At 41.2% G+C, this 20,063-nt stretch overlaps 1 protein-coding gene across 2 annotated transcripts in view; it reads right to left on the bottom strand.

Annotated features, from left to right (window-relative positions):
- Positions 1-12,791: 12,791 nt before the first annotated feature.
- Positions 12,792-20,063, bottom strand: part of KCNJ15 (potassium inwardly rectifying channel subfamily J member 15) — a 45,779-nt gene continuing 38,507 nt past the window's right edge. Inside the window, exons 3-4 of one of the 2 annotated variants that reach the window (XM_047719929.1) lie at positions 19,475-19,518; positions 12,792-18,295 (exon numbers count right to left, since the gene is read on the bottom strand). In XM_047719929.1, the coding sequence (XP_047575885.1) occupies positions 17,148-18,295; positions 19,475-19,517 (1,191 nt within the window). In that variant the 5' untranslated portion in view covers position 19,518 and the 3' untranslated portion in view covers positions 12,792-17,147. The remainder of the gene's footprint in view (positions 18,296-19,474; positions 19,519-20,063) is intronic. The other variant, XM_047719932.1, reaches the window with a different exon arrangement.

Consider the following 20,063-nt stretch of genomic DNA (forward strand, 5'->3'; position numbering starts at 1 on the left):
CACACTTTCCAGTCTCTTTCAAGCTTGTCCTTTTCGAACTTACCCATGTTTTCCTGCACTTTCCAAGAGGTTTTTGAATATTTTCCTTTAGCACATTATGACTGTGCACCTAATGGGTATGTAGTTCTGGGTCCTAGAACTACCTGAAAGTGTGAACTTTAACCCCAACCCACATTTTCTGGTATGCAATTTCCCACAAACTTTCCCCATTGTTTCCTTTTCCCAAGCTAGGTGTTTGAAAATAAAAGTTATAAAGTATTTCTCAGACTTCCAAGAAATTTTATTAAACATCTTGATAAGTGGAGTATAAAGAAGTTGATATATGCAGATCAAATTCTCTTTAAAATACATGAAGTCTCATATAAATGAAGAGATACATGCTTTACAGATCCGTGGTGTTGGTTTTTCTGAACCAAAAGCATTTGAACAAAATAGTTTGAGACATTCAGTAATTCCACACTGTGGCTGGGCTCACCCATCCCTAATTTTAAGGGAAATTAAATCCATGTGTTTCTCATTCATTTACACTCAACTCACCAAAATACTGTTCGGTAAGAGCAACAGGACTACCAGGAAGCTGCCCAGTCTGTTTTCAAGCCATGTCCTCAGCTGGGAAGTAGGCCTGGCTAATGTCCCCTTGGATCAGCTTCTCTGTCGGCTGATATTATAACAGACTCAAAACTCTCTGAGGTAGACTCATAGAAATGTGAGGGCTTGGAGAGGTCAACAGACCAGGTCCCTGCCTCGGGAAAGATCTACGGTTAGAGCCCTTGTTACTCCAGTTCGGTTCTGTCTTCCTTGCTGATGCATTCTTATCAGCAACAACCTAGCCCTTCAGGAAACTACTTCTTCCAGCTGCCCTGAGAGGTCCCTGTGCTGTACTGGACACTGTCAGTGCTTCACTCAGATGTCTTTGGACACCGTCCCCAGTTCCCAACTTCTATGAGCTTTGCTGCTAGAGGCTCACCCTGGGAACCTGGAGCTCTCTTATCTCAGTCCAGGCAGGACAGGAACCATGTAGTCTAAGGAATAACTATGTTACTTAAAATGGGTTTCTCTGGTGACTGCTCTGGGGGGCGCAGAATAACACAGCAGAGAGGCACATGAAAGTAGAAAGGATTGATTATACTTGCAGGTCCTGGAGGAGAGAGGCATGGCGTGGCACAGCTTGCAGGCGCCACATGGGGAAAACACCCAGGGAGTGACCTCAACCAGGCACGTAGGGATCCCAGAGGGAATGACGCCCGTGGACAAGTGCCTTTAGTGCGGTCAGGTGGGGCACCCCAGCAAAAGCTGTGAGGGGGTTTTACTGCTGCGTTTGAATGTCATGGGGTCACAGTCAGGGAGGGCAAAGAAGGGAACTTGGGGCAGGTGCCAGCCTTATCACCCTGGTGCACCTGATTTCTTGGGTGGGGTTCTCACAGCCTATTTGTGGGTATATTGAGACAACAGGAAAAGAGGAAATTTTAACAATTTATAATCAGGAGACTTCTTGTAGGATGGATGATGAGCCCAGGGTGTGAGCTCTGTCCCTGGATACTGTCTGGATGGAAATGTCTGATGGGCCTTTAGGAAGAAATGCCAGAGTTTTCCCTGACTTCTATCAGGAGACCCAGCAGTTTCTTCCTGATATCTGATCAACACACACTCCATTCCCTGGATAGCAGGGATCTAAAGGGCAACCCGAGTTCCCAGAAGCTCATATCATGGCTCTCCCACAGCCTGGGCTCTGGTCTGAGGAGACACTAGGGAAAAGTGTGGTGGTGCTGATTCTGCTCTGACACAGGACCAAAACTAGGAGAATGGGAAAGGGGCGAGGAATGCCGGGGGGAATTATCAGCAAACTCCTCAAAAAGCAAACTGCCAATGGATGCCTTACTTTCAGGGGACCACGCCAGGACCACCACCAACTTGTGCATAAAGCCTGACACATGGCAAGTGCTCAAAAAATATTTGATGTTTATATAGTAAACTTTCCATAAAGAATGGCGAAGTGGGAAGACTCTTGGCACAAATCAGCAGCTCTGACTTTGAGGCCAGAACCTGCCGCGCTAGTAGGATGATAATTCTTTTGAGGAGAAGCAATAAAACACAATGATTATGTGAGCAGTGCCTGGGGCTGAGTCTGCCTCCTCTGGGTATGAGCTGGGTGATCTTGAACAAGTACTTGAAACTCTGTGTGCTTTGGTCTTGACATTGGTTGTTACGGGATAATAATAGCACCTGCCAATCTGAGGGGTTTGAAGGGGCAGGGGTGGGTGGGAGGTTGGGGGAACCAGGTGGTGGGTATTGGAGAGGGCACGGATTGCATGGAGCACTGGGTGTGGTGCAAAAACAATACTGTTATGCTGAAAAGAAATTAAAAAAAAAAAAGAAAAAAATAATAGCACCTGCCTTTGCACTGAGATTAAATGAGTAAATTCCTGTGCAGCTATGAGAACAGTATCTAACACTTAGTATGTGCTTAGTTAATGCCAGATATGATTGTTATTTCTATCAGAGTCTCACAGATTGATTCGACTATATAGGAGAAGTTGTGGGACATGTCACAGCTCTATAAGAATGGAACAGGTGATGCTAATCACATTGGGAAAGGATTTATAAAATAATCCTTGGTGGTATCTTATGTAGGTTTAGTCATGTCGTCTCAGGGTCCCTTAAGTGTAGAATTGGACCACCAGTGTCCGTATCACCTGGAGACTTGTTACAAATGAAAAACCTCAGGACGCATCCCAAGTCCAGTGAATCAGAATCTTCATTTCAACTAGCTCGCTAGTGGTTAACATGTACACTAATTCTTTAATCCTATTTATTGTGGAAAATTAAGATATAATAACTTCATTCATTTAAATTGTCCTGGTTGGGGTATGTGTGTGTGTATATGTGTGTGTATTTAGTTTATTGAGGTATAATTGACATACAAAACAGCACACATTTAATGCATACATCTTCATGAGTTTGGACATGTGCACACACATGATACCATCACCAGCCAAAGTTCTAATGAATCCATTATTTCAAAAAGTTTCCTTATGTCCTATTTTATAGAGATTTTTTGTAAGACCACTTAGCATGAGATCTATTCTCTTAACATTTTATAAATTTCAGAGTAGTGTACTGTTAATTACAGGTACTATGTCATATAGCAGACCTCCAAGCCTTAGCTTTGAGATAAAGACTATGAACCATCATCACAACAAAAATTCCTTTTATTTTTAAAAAATATTTTATTTATTTATTTGTCAGAGGGAGAGAGCACAAGCAGGGGGAGCAACAGGAAGAAAAGGCAGAGCAGGCAGAGGGAGAAGCAGACTCCCTGCTGAGTAAGGAAACTGACATGGGATTTGATCCCAGGACCCCGGGATCATGACCTGAGCTGAACTGACTGAGGCACCCAGGAGTCCCATACAACAAAAATTCTGAATATTTCTATCACCCTCAAGAGGTTTCTCATGCCTTTTTGCTTTATGTCTCTTTCTCCACTTTTTTTTTTTTAAAGATTTCATTTATTTATTTGAGAGAGAGACAGTGAGAGACAGCATGAGCAAGGAGAAGGTCAGAGGAGAAGCAGACTCCCCATGGAGCTGGGAGCCCGATGTGGGACTTGATCCCAGGACCCCGGGACCATGACCTGAACCGAAGGCAGTCGTCCAACCAACTGAGCCACCCAGGCGTCCCTCTTTCTCCACTTTTGACCCCAGGCAACATCTGATTATCTTTCTGTTACTATATTATTTGGGATATTTTAGAATTTTATTGGAATAAAACAGTATGTATTCTCTTTATCTGGCTTCTTTTGCTCATCGTAACGACTTTGAGATCCATCTGTATTGTTGTCTTCAGCAGTAGAGCATTAATTTTTTATTATATTCTGTTGTACACATAGATCACATTTTGTTAACCCATTCACCTATTGATGAACATTTAAGCTGTTCACAGATTTTGTGGCTATTATAAATATTCTATGAACAATGATGTATACATGTTCGAGTGGATGTAGGTTTTCATTTCTCTTGGGTAATGCCTAAAAATGGAATGACTGGGTCTCTGCTTGCCTCTATAGTAGGCATTTAACATTACCCCACTGGTCCCTGGGCTCTGTTACTTTTTAAAAAGTCTGTTGTCTCTCTTTTCTTTAGTTTGGATAATTGTGATATATTCAAGTTTACCTATCCTTTTCATTTTCACTTCCATTCTGCTATTCAGGCCATTATAAATCTGTTATTTTAGATATTTTATTTTTTTAGTTCCAAAATTTCAGCTTGGTTCTTATTTATATATTCTATGTCACTAGTGAGGTTTCTTATTTTTTCATTCATCACCATTGTATTTTCTCTACCTCATTGAGCAGTTTTAACATTTTGAGTCATCTCAGGGTCAACCTCTGTTAATTATCTTTTCTCTTGAGTCCAGGTCACATTTTTCTGGTTCTTCATATGTCATTTAATTTTGGACTGTATCCTGAACATTGTCAAGGACATGTCGTAGAGACTCTGAATTCTGTTCTTATAAAGTGTGCTGATGCTCTTCTTTTAACAGGCAACAACTTGGCTAAGATTACACTTCAAACTTGATCTCACCTGTAGTTATGTGGTGCCTATGTTCTCTGTCTGGACTTTGCTCTCTGCCCCATGTGTGAGTGGTTCAGTTGTCTCCCACTGACTTTTCTAGATTTTATGCACACAGTTAAGGATTCCCATTCCATGCTCCCTCCTTTCTTAGATTTTTGCCACCCTCTAGTAACCCTGGTTCCCCTGGGCAACTACTCTTCTCTCCTGAACCAGAATAATGGTTACTTTTTGTAGAAATTTTAGTTGACCTATGATGTACCACAACTGCAATTGCCTTAGGGCAATGCAGAAAAGATGGGAACTTCCCCCATGTTTGTTGCTTCTTGTGAATTTCAACTCTCTTCAAGGGTTCACATGCTTCCGTTCACTCTGTAGACTCCTTGGATAACTGATTTTATGTATTTTTTTCCCAGCACATATAGCTGTTATCTGTGGGAGGTTGAATTTGTTACCTCAAATAGAACTATTGTTTGTGTATTTTTTTATTTCATTGATTTCTGTCTTGTTTTTGATATTTCCTTCCTTCCATTTATTTTGGGTTCAATTTACTATTCTTTTTCTAACTTCTTGAGGCTAGAGTTTAAATAATTGATTTTAGGCCTTTCTTCTCTAAAATAAAGACCTAAAGCTACAGAATTTTCTTTGAGCACTCTTTTTGATGCTATCTTTATTTAAATTTTTGATAGTTTGTCCATCATAGATTTTTTGCATTAATTTTAATTTTAAAAAACATTGCTTCAAAATATTTGTCTGGATTACTTAGCTTTTCAGCACCCCTTACATTTAGCACACAAGGCAAATGTCTCATTATCTTACCACACCCCACCCTAGTTTTATCAGAAGAACCCATGTTGAGTCACTTATCTGGTGACCCAAGGACTGGGAACGGCCCAGTTGCAAGGCCTGGCTCTGGAGATACAGCTGAGCAGTTGTGGACTGTTATCTAGAGCATGGTAAGTTTTGTCACTTGTCAGGGAAGCCTTCCGAGAGGTAGGAGCTATGCATTATGGGGAGTCAGTAGAGTGGCCTGGAGCCCTTATCAAAGATATCATAGGCATTGTCAAGAAAGTAGTTCATACAAGGTAGTGAGCAGACCTAGCAGGACTTGGCCAAGGACATCCCAGACAGAGGGAGAAGCATAACCAAAAGCCTAGAGGCTGGAAAGAGGAGGAAGCATGCAGGGAATTGCGCATGGTTCAGGAAGTTTGAAGACAGAGTGCAAAGCAAAGGAATGACAATGGGGGAGGTTATGAAGAGCCAGACCTCAGAAAGCCATCAACCCCATTTTAGGACCCATGACCTTTATTTTGAAGAGTCAGGTTTGGTGTAAGGATGTAATATGATCATATTTTACTGTCATCCATTCTAGAACAACCACCCTGAGTACAGCGTGGTGGGTGGATTATAGAAAGGAAAAAGGCTAGAGACAGTACAACCGCTGCAAAACTTTTCAGAAAAATCAGATGAGGGAAGATGGTGGCCTGAGTGAAGGGTGGAGTGACAGAATGAGAGCCATGTCAGGGGTGCCGTGGGCAGGGACTGGCAATGGATCAGATGCTGGTGGAGAGAGATGGGAGAAGCAAGGTGGGTCTCAGTTTTCCAGCACTGGGGTAGGAGATGGTTTGGGAATGAAAGCATGTGTAAGATCATCATTCTCAGAACATGTGATGTCACTTGATTCAGCAGAATGATGCAAGTGCAAGAACCTATCAGGTATCCTTTAGCTTCTACACTGTTGGTCGCTGTAGAGCTGCCTCCACTAAGTATGCCTTAATTGAAAGGAAGGTTTTTCCTAACCTTTGTAGCAGGATACACAAAAAGCCAAAAAATTGCAGACACAGAATTATGAAATGCATCTAAAAATCAAGTACTTTCAAGTCTTGGGAAATCAGCAAGCTCTTTGTGATAGCGGTTGGGGTGGTGGAGAGCCCAGTGTATGATGAACTTGTAGAGGCTATAGCTAGTCTCTGACTATTTGAAAACCAGTGTCAAAAAGTCTTCCTGTGTATGAAGCAGAGGAAAGGATTCCCAGAAGGAAGACTTTTTGTTGTCTACACTGAGAGCCAGAAACCCTCTTGGAAGGAGAGTCTTAAGAGTGTCTCCTGCCATAGCTTGCACACAGCTATGATCAAATCACCACAGAACATCTGCTAGAGGTCTGCTTGGTCTGTTACACAGCACCATGAGAGTCAGGACAGTCAGTATAACTGAGGGGAGCCTTTATCTCATCCAAAGAGGAGAATAAGAGGAAGGTTGAGTGTAGACAAGCTGGTGATGAAATCGATAGGAAAGAAGAATGTTATAGATTGAATTTTCCCTTCAAAACGATATGTGGAAATGACAGTCTAAATTAACCCAAGGCTTACATTCCAGGATGCATGATTTCCATGAGCTTTCTCCAAATAAGTAAAGTACTTTTGGAAAAAAAAAAAAAAAAAAGATATGTGGAAGTCCTAATTCCTGGTACCTCAGAATGTGACCTTATTTGGAAATAAGGTCTTTACAAAGGTAATCAAATCAAAATGAGCTCAATAAGTGGTCCCTAATTCAATATAACTTGTGCCATTAAAGAAAAGGGAAAGACATACATTGAGAAGAGAAGATATGAAGACACAGGGAGGGGCCATGTGAAGACAAGGCAGAGGCTGGAGAGGTGCAAACACAAACCAAGGAATTTCCGGGGTTCCCCGAAGCTGGAAGAGGTCAGGAAGAAAACTGTCCTACAGGTTACAGAGTGAGCATAGCTCTGATGACTGATTTCAGACTCATGCCTCGAGAACCAAGACAACAAATTTCGGTTGCTCTAAACCACCAAGTCTGGGGCAGTTTGTTACTGCAGCCCTAGGAAAAGAATATGAAAAGCGTGGCTCTTTCAGGAATCTGCTTTTAACTCCTTAGTGCAAGGAATGTTGTCAAATCAGTACTAATATGGAGGTCATAACACTCCAAGGACGTGGCTTTGTTATCAGGTGATTATTAAAGTGTTTGGTTTGGCTGAGCAAATATTTAGTGAAGCAAGGAACCACTTTTTCTGTCAGTAAATTACACAGTATATCTGGAAGGGTGTGGCTTGTCTCCCGGCCTCCCAGCTTTGCCTTAGGGAGCTCTGAAGCATGAGCTCTGGTTTCCAGCTCTGACTTTTACTCAGGAGAAGTGAAGATATGATGGGCTATTGGGTCCTCACCAAGTCTACATTGATCCAGGTCCTGCTCACTTTGAACCCTTCTTTCTAGGGAGGAAGCCACAATATTTTACCCAGTTTCATTCCTATCTCGGGCAGCCTCTTTGTTCTGGAGTTCCAGCCTCAGGTTTTTTGTTCCAGAAATAAGATTTGCCTTGCTTTTCTTCTTCATTGGCTCCTTGCTAGGACAGGGTTCTGCTCCTGATTTAGAGACCCTGGGACTGGGGGCCTGCTTCTGAAACTTCACTCCCTTGATCTCATCCTCTGTTGTGGATTCATACCACCCTTTCCTCCCCTTTGCCCATGAAATGGCGAGATTTGCCCACCTGTCTTCCCTGGTGTCGGGACCCATCCATTGGAACTTCCTTCCACAGACCACTCCTAGGGACTCCCTTGTGATCTTGTGTTTCTAGCTTTTCTTGGTGTCTGGGTCCTGCTCACTCCCACCCCAACCCTGGTCATTTTTACAGTGGTGATGGCATGTGCTGGGGCCGGTCACTTGTCCCCGACAGGCCTCATTTTACTCAGTATCAGGTTCCAGAGAGTTCCACTGATTCTGTAGTGTTTGCTGATACCTACAAAACTGTCTTTGTCTCTTGCTCCATCAGTCAAGATCTTGAAGTGATTATACACCTTAGAGTTTCAGGGGCATATGAAGTTACTGAAGACCCCAGTATCAATTCTTACAACTCAGGTCTTTAGAACTCAGCAAAAAAACCGGTTGGATATATACCGCCCCATCCATGGTAGTCAACTCTTGAGAAAAATCCCTGATGATTTGAGTTGCTATTCTTCAGCATCAATTTGGCACTCATAGGCCAGGGCTGTGGTGACACAGCAGCTCAACTATGCATTTGATTTCACTTGGCAAAAACACTTGAGGGCCAAGCAAATCCTGCTTTGCTCCAAAAACATCAACCACTAAATCCCCCAGGCTCTTTCAGATGTCTCATGAAAGGACCCACCCAGGATGCAGGATAGGGCCTGGGGAAGAAGACAGGCTTTCACTTTGGTCAGTTCTGGGTTTTACTCCTGGCTCTATCACTTAGTAGTTATGTAACTTTGGGCAAGTTACTTAATTTCTCAGAGCCTCAGTTTTATCTTCTGTAAAATGGGGATCCTAACAATGCTTACCTATGTTAAGGAGAGATGATGAAATTATTCATTACGACAGTGAATATAAAGAACTTTGAATCAAATGAGGTATATTTGCTTGATCACCATGACCTTCCTTCAGGATTTTTTAATCCTGGCCACCCCCAGAACAATTCTTCAGCTGTTTGTCCCTACTTGAGTGAGCAGCAGGGCTATGGATTCTGTTTCAGTCTTGGTGAGTGGCACTCATACCCCTCTGTTCTTTCCTTCCAGGATGATTGCGGGATGTCCTTTCTGTCTTCCAGATCCTTATTCTGTGTGCTCAGCTCCTGAATAATAGGCCCCTTGAAACATGTTAGGAGTTCAACCAGAGTTCAACCAGACTCCCAGCCTTATGCTTTCCCTGAGTAATCCATTCTGCCTAATTTTGACCTATGCCATTTGGAAATCAGCTCCATAATGACACTCTATGTTGTAAATTTAGGGGAATGTACATGAGAGCGAGAAGCAAAACTGTAGATGGCTGAACTGACTTCCTAGGTCATACTGGATGAGCAGTGGGGTCCTTCTCCGGTAAATTAAAGGTGACCAGACATGTCCATCACCAGGTATATAGTGGACTAGTAAATTTTCAATGTTGTTGAAGTGTTCAGAACCCTACAAACATAGTATGGTTTATCCTCTGCAAATTCAAGGGGTGGCCAGAAGTCATGAAGCATGTGTGTGTGTGTGTGTGTGCATGTGTGTGTTGTGTGAGCCAAAGAAACATACTGACAATAGAACATGCTACAACATGCTTCACATGTAGCAGGTCAGCCAGATGCACTGGGTGGAGGGGTAAGGAAAAGCACACAATGTTCTGTGTTGGTGTAAAACTTGAGTCTGTTGTTGTGGTAGATCTTTAAATCACATGTCAAGGGAGTTTATAGGAATGTGTGCTGTCAAGAGCAAGAGTTTCTCACAGACTCAGAAAGGCCAACTAAGAAATACAGAAAGTGGTCTTCAGGTGAAAATAACATTTGGGACACTTAGATATACTACAGGCTAAGCACTATAAGGGATATGTTAAATTCAAGTAAAGATATAGAAAACTTGGCAAAACAACTCAAATGAATAAGAATTTCCAGGAAGAATATGGACTTTTACATGAAACACTAAACCATTAAACTTGCTTGTCTGACATTTTTGAAGGCAGGTTACCAAAACCCAGGATTTCTGAGAAGAGAAATGACAACTGCCAGGATGCCTTGTTTCCAGCCCAGAAGCAAATTTTCCCATGCTGCTGTGACAAATGCCTGTATTCACTACCCCAGGGGTATGGTATGGTAAAGGCACAGCTATCTTATGTCTTGGACACGGAGAGCTCAATTCTTTGACCCCACAAGGGCAAGAAGATTCTTGAGATAATGGGGTAGAAAAAATATGGGTCTGAGAAATTCAGTGCAAATAGAAATTAATAAAACATTTCCTGCTTCTGAATCTCATTACTGTATTCCAAATTACTGTGCACTTTCTGGAAAACATTTGGTTTTCTTGCCCAGACAGCATCCTCAAATTTGACTTCTTACTATATACACCAGTCTTCTTTATTTCCAACCATCACATTCTCGCTCAAAGAACAGTCTTGCCACCACTGAGAACACTGGAGTGGATGGGCCAAGATTCCAAAAGAGAAAGTTCCCAAGAGACACCTGTTGCAGGTTTGGAGCTATGGATGCTACTCTGCTGTTTGTGTGTGTATGTTTTCCTTGCAAGGTGCTTCCAGGACAATAGCTGTCTCCAGTGCCTATCTCTGCTATGTGGCTTTTAAGTCATTGTGTTGTTCCAAGTTACATCCAGACTGATGTCTCTAGTTACATAACCATGCGTTTTCTTTCTTTTAATCCATCAAAATAAAAGAGCAATGGAACATGAGGGACTTAGTTAAGGGATGAGGTGCTGAAAGGATGTTGTTCAATAGTTACTAGATCTTTAATCAGTGACAAAAGTGAAATGACTACTAGAGCATTTAGGCAAAAAGAAGAAAGAAGACAGGGTTAGCATTAGGATTATTTTCTTTTCTTTAAAAAGGAAGGAAAATACATTCTTTCAGGCCCTGACAGATAACCCCATCTTCACAAGGTTTTAGGACCTACTCAGTCCCAAATTATTGTAGTTGCTGTCATTGGAAACAGCCTCTGAGCTGTCCAGGGAAATACTAGGTCTCTCTCCACCAGAATGCCACTGTGACACCGTTACCATTCCAATGCAATGAAAAGAAACTCCAGACTGTAAAATGAGCTTTATTGTACTTGCTATTGTTTCACAGACTAGTGAGATTCCATATATAAACAGGAAAGGGAGGAGATACCTATGAAAACAAGAAATACCTTGATGAATAGAGGTGTGGGTTTGGAGAATATGAAAGTATATATTTCAAGCTGATTGGTCATAGTCCGATTGGGCTTGGTGGTGACATAGTGTACGTATCCGTTCGTGTGAAATTTCCAAAATCCACCCACAGTAACTCAATCCTGAGAAATGTAAGTCATGATTCTGCTTAAGCAAATCCAAGTGTAAGACAGGTTCAAAAGTCAGAGGGAAGCAAGGACACTCATCCTGTGGCATGGTGTAGCAATCAGACGTCATGCTGTATGTAGCAAGAGACTGAGGCATGATCACGATTTTGCTATGCACATACTGCCAGGGTTTATAAGTGGTGGGACTGTTTGCTTGTAAAATCTGCATGTCATTTGGAATTTTGACCTCCATAACATTCTCGTGAATTTGATCGAGTGGTATTTTGGAGTGGGTCCTTTTGGAACGGAGATGTTTGTTTACCAAAGCATACTTTTTGTAACTTACAATTCCATGACACCCTACAGAAATAATTCTTCCAAAATAGATCCAAGTTGGCTGTTATCCTGCCTTCCTGTCCTGCCTGCTATTTAATACTCTGTCAGCACACAAACACAGTTTCCTCTGGCGATCTAGAAGTTTGTTTTTGTAAAAAGTCCCTGATATAGTCATGCTTCCTGATTTAATACAACATCCTTAATCTTAAGATTTGATTACAGATGAAAGAATAGAGTTAAATTATGGTGAATGAAAAAGAAATCACTCTTTTGAATTCCCCTCCAATCACCTTCTTGGAAGCTTTTTACTTTTTTCCATAATATTAAGGACATTTGCAACAATAACAGTAATAGTAATGATAAGCTAAGAGGTCATATTTCCTAGCTCAGAGTCAACAACTTCTGTTACTTTATTATTATTACTATTGTTATTGTTATTATTATTATTATTATTTTAGGGAAATGTACTCTATAATCAATTATGATAGCTCCCTTGGAGTCTAATTTTGAGAGGATTCTGCCTTTACTTGAGTATTTTTGAGGGGTGAAACTGGGCATCTTAAGGGGGTAGGGAGGCCTGGATTCTAGATATGGTTTGGCCTTGAATGAAGCGGAGCCCTTGTGAAGTGAAGTTAACCATCATGAAGTGGGAGCCACTAAGCAAACCTTGGAGATGGACTTTTCAGCTGATTTCCCCAATTTTGGCTTTGCCTACCCAGCAGTCATTAGGAATCCACCCTAACCATGGGCCTGGTTCTCCAGCAGGGGTTGAAAGCCAGGACTCCTGTATACCCTGTGGCCAAGGACTTTGAACCCATCATTCGAGGCCCTTCTTTGATAGACAGCCTCGAAGAACATGCTGTTTCGCACTGCACAGAATGTATCGGGGCCCTCCGTGTTCTGCTGAAATTTACCTTTATGAATGGGTCAAGCCAGCGGAGTATCTTTCTAGAATACTCCCCTTCTTTATTACCACTTGTGTGAAAACTGTTGCTTCCAAAGGAAGGGGCATCTGTTTGTTGCTGTTCTAGAGATGGGCATAGCTTGGGACTATGTGAGTACTCTCTGCAGGGCTGTCAGATTTAGCAAATAAAAATACAAGACATTTGGTTAAATTTGAAGTATTTTACTAATCAGCTGTGCAATTTTGTCATTTTTGTGTGTGGGGGGGGATGAATACAGAACATTTACGGCTTCTTAATAAAGTTCATACAGGATGCAGGACAAAAATAATTAAATACAAGACATATCCTGTAGACACAGCATGCCTGGCATTCTTCACTCTGGTATTATCATTACTATGCAGAGTTACATGGCTTTCCCTCCACACATGACGTCTTTGGCTTTTGTACTCCTGTATCAGTCTGTCCTTTGACTTCCACAATCAATTATTATAATTTAATTAGGAATTAACTGTCAATTGCAATTACTAGCTCTTTCTTGGTTTTTTATTTCTTCTACACCGGCAACATACCAACTGAAACATAAAAATCCCTGTCCCCAAATTTTGGCTATGTAAATGTTCCCAAATTACTAATTTGACTTAATTCTCTTTAACCCACAAGATAATTTGATTGATAGGGCAGGTAACAAAGATGAAGAAAAAAAAGGGAAGCACACGTTAAATAGAAAGGAAATTGAGCTCGGCAGAACCAACAGAGGATGAAGGTGAAGTGAACTGGCTGAAGCCTTATTTCTGACTCCTGTTTCTTTCTCAGTAATTATTCAGAGGAAAACTTTGGGGGAAAAATTGGACTTAAACCAACAGTGTTTCTTAAAGGCTAAGAAAATTGCTATCCAGAAGCCCAAGGAGGGGTGGGCAGCCCATTCTGAATAAAGATGAACTGAAGTTCACAGAGGGTTAAATGTAGGCAGTTAATCAATTAGGAGTGAAATGTTAAACTTTAGACTTTCAAGTGTATCTTCCCGGAGGACGAAAACTAGGTGCATCTTGGATTTATCCAGAATCAAATGCTGGGATTCAAGTGCGCACCACAGAACATGGAAATCAGGACTTGAAATGCTAACATTTCATTTTAAAGAATACCATCCCAGAAAGCTTGGATAAAATAGCCTACATTCAAAATGACTCGCTTCAAATGTTTATCAGGCAAAGAGAAGTTGAGAAAGAATGAAAAACCAAGATTGAGAGATTAGCAGTCTTCATCATGCCCACGGTCCAATGCCTGACCCTTTGACTGTAGTGACAAAATACAGAATCAAGCCCGAAAGGTAGGATGATCGTTTACTGAGCTCCCAGTGCAGAGGCCTCATGCATGCCCTGCTTCTTACATTTCTTTCCTTCTTTCTCCAGATGATACGAGTGCTGAGGATCCAAGGAAGAGAGAGAGTCATACAGGAGTAGAAGTGTCACTTCTTCAGATCTTAATTTACTTTTAATGGTATCAAAATCACCATCAATTTAAAAAGAAAATTCAATTCAAAGAAACATCTAATGAATCATCATTTAAAGTCATCTCAAAATCTGGTCCACTTGTTCATGGCATTTTTCACTTTTCACCAGTTATTTTACATGTCTGGAGTCTTGTCTGGTACTGTAATCCCCCCCTGCGTGAGAAAAAGAACAACAATATGTGACTGCACCCAGACTCCAAAGGTGGCTTCTTGGGAGGATCAGTGAGTGAATCTTGACTATGCTGTCTGGGACCATTGACTATCAGGTACCATGCACGTATAATACATTTTCTTATTGAAATAAGACACAGCTTGCCGATTACACTGATGAGCTGCTATTTACTTTGTGGTTTTTCGAATGGAACATGACATTTTTGAATGGTCTCCCTGAGAAGGCTTGATGCATTGGAGATGTTTCAAAATGCAAAAGCCTTTTTGGGTCAACAATATTCCATTAGTTTGATTACTTCTTAGTTAGGTGTTGAGCAAGCATCTGTTTCAGTCAAAAGACTTCCAGATATAATCAAATGTTTGCCACCTAATATCTTTTGTTAGTATGTTAACACAAGAGTATTGTGTATAAAGAAATAATAAGTAAGGAAATGCTAACTTTCAAACCAGATGCAGGTTTAGGACTATTTACAGAATATTATATTACAATATGATTTATTGACTTGTACAAGTATTGGCTTTTAAGATACTGCATATTTGTTTTGTGTATAGTGCAAAAGATCAAATGATCAAGTCCTCCAGATTTGGCTGAAGTAGATATGTTAAATGAATAAACAAAAGCTTTCTCCATCTCACACTACATCAGTGTGCCAAATGCAGTGTAAGTATGCAAGATTCCTAATCTTGATCACATTCAAATTAGCACTGATGTAAATCCTGTGTAAGGAATTTAATAGCTCAACAGAAAGCCTGTAAACATGCCTGTGGCATTATTTTCCTGTCCATTATAGCACAAGAGACAATAAAAAACCACATATAATAACTAAAAGAGCTAATGTCTAACTAAACAAACATAATTTCTTTAAGAAATTAAAACAATCTGCCATTAAATTATCAACAGAAAGAGAGAAAAGATTCCTGAATAATAAAAGAAAAAAGCTTCTCGTGCTTTGAAATTGCCCTTTAGGCCTCTAGAACTAACTCTACTCCTGTTGTTTTGACATTTGTGTTAGACATTTGGGTCCAGGTCAGGGGTTCCAGCCACACTTCTCTTCCGTGGAAGGACATTTGAAACTGTGGTAGCCTAAATATATGGTCACGTTAGCTATAATCCGTAGTATCCTTTCACTGAGAACCTGCAGTCAAATGCTCTACCACTGAGCTAAACCCTATTTCACTGATAACCTGAATCCAGATTAATTTCCGCTTTTTATCAGAGCCCCAGCATCCCCATTTTTATAGAATAAAACATACGTGAATATATTTGTTGAGGACTTGCTCTCTTAATTGCAAACATCTTTCAACTTCCACAATTATGCTTGAAAAGCCAGGAAGTGCCTGCATGTGTGTGTGCGTGCCTGTGTGTACATGTATGTGGGCTCCCGAGTATGCCTATTCAGTGCCTACCCACCTACAGTCACATTCTTTGTGAGTGAATACACAAGTCTGTCCTGGTCTGAATGAAATGAGAATTCGCCCTTTACTCATACAGCCAATCCCCACCCATGCATATTCTTCGCCCTAAAGAAATGTGGCTCCTGGCCCCTAAGTTCTGCCAAGAGCGAAAATGTTACCCTGTTCCAATCAGTTACATGAGATTTATTTAGATACTGAGGGTGTTCTTTACATATCAGATTACCAAACTTCGTTCATGCTGCAAGGAGTCATCAGTACATGAATTCCTCAGCTCTTCTTGGTCCTTATGGCCCTGTTCAACCTTGTGGACTTCAACATCTGAGCAAATTTCCAGTTGTAATGTGGCTTCATTTTTCTTTTGTGCTCACTATAGTCAACAAACATGTGCTTAGCATGAGTGAGACAACCATGACTCTCAAGCAATTGTTTTCAATCTTGGGGCATCAGGGGCAGTTCTTTGGCAAACAAGGCATTTTAACAGACAAAGAATGAAGTGTCTGACAACAATATTGGCCCATAATAATAAGCTGAAGAAAGAAGGACAGGTCTGGAGGCCATGTGGGTTTGGGACCCAGAGGGTGCTGTGGCTTCAGAAAGTTCCCTTGAAAACCTTCCAGAGTGGACACTTTCCAGGCTTTCATTTGTGTACGAATGACTTGGAGGTCTCGTGAAGATGCAGACTCTGGTTCTCTAAGTCTGGGTGGGGCCTCGGAGTCGATACTGCTAATTAGCTCCTGGATGGTGCTGATGCTGCTGGGTTGTACGCTACTTTTTGAATAGAAAACAGAAAATTACTGTGACCAAAAAAGTCCACTCCATTCATATATATTTTCAGAACTATTAACTCCTGATTTGTTCAGTTTCACTCTGTACAATTAAATCTGATGAAAAACAGGTAAGAATGGAAATATTTTTTTTGTGAGTACAAAGTCCCCTTGACTCTGTTACCAGATAGACTCCATTAAAGATAGCATTTCCCTGCTTGAAAAGAGGGTATTGTAAAGATATGACATAAAAGGATACGAACTTTCAACATTTCACATTTCACATTTCAACTTCCAGCCATAACATCTTTGAAAATTGTTTTGAACAAATACCTTAAGTTATAGCTGATATACTGCATAGAAGTGCATATCCTTTCAACACCAGCATGGCTAAATGTCTGTCCACTGGACATGACATTATTTTAATTGCCCTACACCGAGTTTTTGAAAATATAGCCCCATTTTAGAAAGTAGGAATTTTGAGAGTTTGCTTCAGACAAAGACTTTTAAAAAGGAACCTTCTCAAACGTGGAAATGCTTGCTTAAGTGTCAGATCAAAGGGGAAAAAATGGATTTTGTATGTCCGTATAGTTTTTTAGAAAGAATCCACACATTCTCATTTGCATGGTGACCTGTGCCTTCAAAGGGAGCTCTGACATGGAAAGAGCTCACAGAGTTAAACCCAGGGCGACCACCACCATCAGACATTGCTCTGTTGTAACAGAAGAGTTCTTAGTTCCCTTTCCCTCAGATCCTCCTGCCTATACTTCTCCTCAAGTTTCTGCTTCTCAGAATCCGCACAGTAGAAGGTGCAATCCGGGCTCTTTCGGATCTGTTCAAACTGACTGAAATCAGCCACGTACTTTCCATTTTTTGAGAGAGAAACCACAGGCACAAACTCAAAGCCCCAGTAGATCTCCTCTGGAATATAAGATGTGCGGCTCTGGCAGACTGCGCTGGTGGATTCCACAGTGGCATTAAGGAGGACCACGAGTTCGAACTCCTTCTCCTTCAGGTTTTGGGGTGTGAGATCTCTCAGGGGGCTTGTCTCATCCAGTACGTGATAGAATGTCATGGGCAAAATGAGGAAGGGGCTCTCTGAAGAGGAGTCCACGTGAAATTTGACAGTGGCTTGGTTGAGAAGAATCCGTTCCCCCTCCTTAGTGACATGGGTCTGGAGGAGCTTGCCGGAGAGCTGGCACTGAATCAGGAGGCTCTTCCTCATGTTGGCCACCTGAATCACCAAGCAGAGCTTCCCATTCTGCTTGGTGATGACGGCACAGTGGCTGAACTTGATGGTCTCTGCCCGCTTTTTGGGTCTGGCGATCTTGGCCAGAAAGGTGCCCGTGATGAAGATCTCAATCAAGGTTGTGATGACCAGTTGAGCAACCAACAGGAAAATAGCATGAGGGCATTCCTCCGTGATGGAACGGACTCCATAGCCAATGGTTGTCTGGGATTCCAGGGAGAAAAGAAACGCTCCAGTGAGAGAGTCCACTTTCATGATGCAGGGAGTGTGATTTGAAACGTCCTCCCTTGGTTCTAAATCACCGTGAATAAATGCAATGGCATAGTAGATCACTCCAAAAAGGAACCAGGTCATCACAAAGGTGGCGGCAAACAGGGTGAGCTTGTATCTCCACTTCATGTCAATGACGGTTGTCCACAAATCTTGAAGATAGAGTAAGTATATGCCATCCACTTTGTCAATTCTCACGTTGCTGTGCCCACTCTTGGACATGACCCGGGGTCTGTTGGTCTTGAGTCCGGCTCCTGCCGTGTGCTTCGCCAGGGGAGCACTGGACATGCTGATGTGAATGGCGTCCATTGTCAGGCTATCGGGACCACCTAAGGAAATGGCAAAGAAAGATGTTCCTTACTGTCACATGTGGTAGAACATCCAGAAAACAGAAATAGGATAATCCCATGAAATATGTAGGAATGTATATAGACATATATAAGAAAGGAGAATTTGGAAGGCAAGACTAGTCTACTAGTATATGAGGAAGACAGTAGGAGTGAGTAGCACGGACTCCAATTTATTTGCTGTGTGCCCTGGGGGAAGCTATTTAACGTCTCTGGATCTCAGGCCCCTAATCTGTAAAATGGAAATACAACATACTCCTCAGGTTTTTGTGATGGTTGAATGAGATAATAGCTAGAAAGTGCCAAAACAAAGTGTTATGATCAAAAAATGATGCCAATCTTCTCGTTGTGAGATCACACTCACATGCATCTACCCTAGTGAGGATTATGAATATTTATGTATAGCTGGATAACACAGATTTCCAGTTTCAGAAAAGTTAAAAATAAGTTGACTGAGCTTAGGGTCGGTACTAATATAACTAAAATGTACCATCTATAAGACAGTTTTGATATCACAATAGAGAATATTAATACGTATTTTTAGAAGATTTTATTTATTTATTTGACAGAGAGAGAGAGATCACAAGTAGGCAGAGTGGCAGGCAGAGGGAGAGGGAGAAGTAGGCTCCCCTCTGAATAGAGAGCCTGTTGTGGGCCTCAATCCCAGGACCCTGAGATCACGACCTGAGCCGAAGGCAGATGCTCAACCAATTGAGCCACCCAGGCGCCCTGAATATTAATACATATTTTTAAAATTTTGGTAATATTATAAAATCTTTAAAAGCTTACCCTTTTGTGTGGCATTCTCTGTAACAGAAATTCATTTCCTCCCCAATCCCATGAATAATTTAGAATCCATAACCTCCCTTACTTCTTGATGACATTGGAAAAGACTAAGTTATCAACCAACCAACACAACAGACACATAGTAAATAATTACATAGTAAATAATTACACATAGTAAATAATTATAGTAAATAGTTAATAATTATTAATACCTTGGCTGATATGTTGGTTATCAAAATGTCATATTAGGTATGACATTTAGGTGTGTCACGAAATTTCTGCCTCACTGCTTTAGAACTGACTAGAACCAACACAGGAATCTCTTGTAAAAAGATAAAGAACAGTTCACCCGACATTGTGGCAGAACAGACCCACTTAGAAGCTGGGCTTGCACGCTGAGTCCCAGGGAATGTTCCATCCTGCATCAACAGACAGGAACAAGCTGGGTGTGAGGCTGTACATCCCCTTATACTACCTGCCTGGTGACTGAAATCAGTCACCCTGCATTCTTTGAAAAGGATAATATGAGTGATTACAGGGTAAATCTACCTGATTGGCATTTTTTTCTTCTCTTTGGTATTTTAAGGATATTTAAAATATCCATTTAAATATCCATTTAAAAAGGAACTGGATACAGTGGTCTGTGATTCATGCAATAATCTTTGCTGTTAGAGCAGCATTACCTCAATAGGAGTTTTGGAAGTAATCTTCTGGGCAAACCCTTTCAAGGAAACTGAAACCATCCATCAGAGGCTAACGCTTCTTGGGGATACAGGAGTTGTTGCACTTTTTTATTTTCCTGTTTTATTAAGAGCATGTCATTTACTGAATGGCCTTTGAAATGATTTTTTTTTTTCTTAGAAAGGAAAGTTACTTTTTCATTTTCATTGCAAAGAAGGACCTTAAGCTCTTCACAATTTGTTTTTCTTGTTGAAGCCTAACCACTTATTTGGAGGTCAATTTA

The sequence above is a fragment of the Lutra lutra genome, chromosome 1 (genome assembly GCF_902655055.1).
Source record: "Lutra lutra chromosome 1, mLutLut1.2, whole genome shotgun sequence".
NCBI classification, from domain to species: domain Eukaryota; kingdom Metazoa; phylum Chordata; class Mammalia; order Carnivora; family Mustelidae; genus Lutra; species Lutra lutra.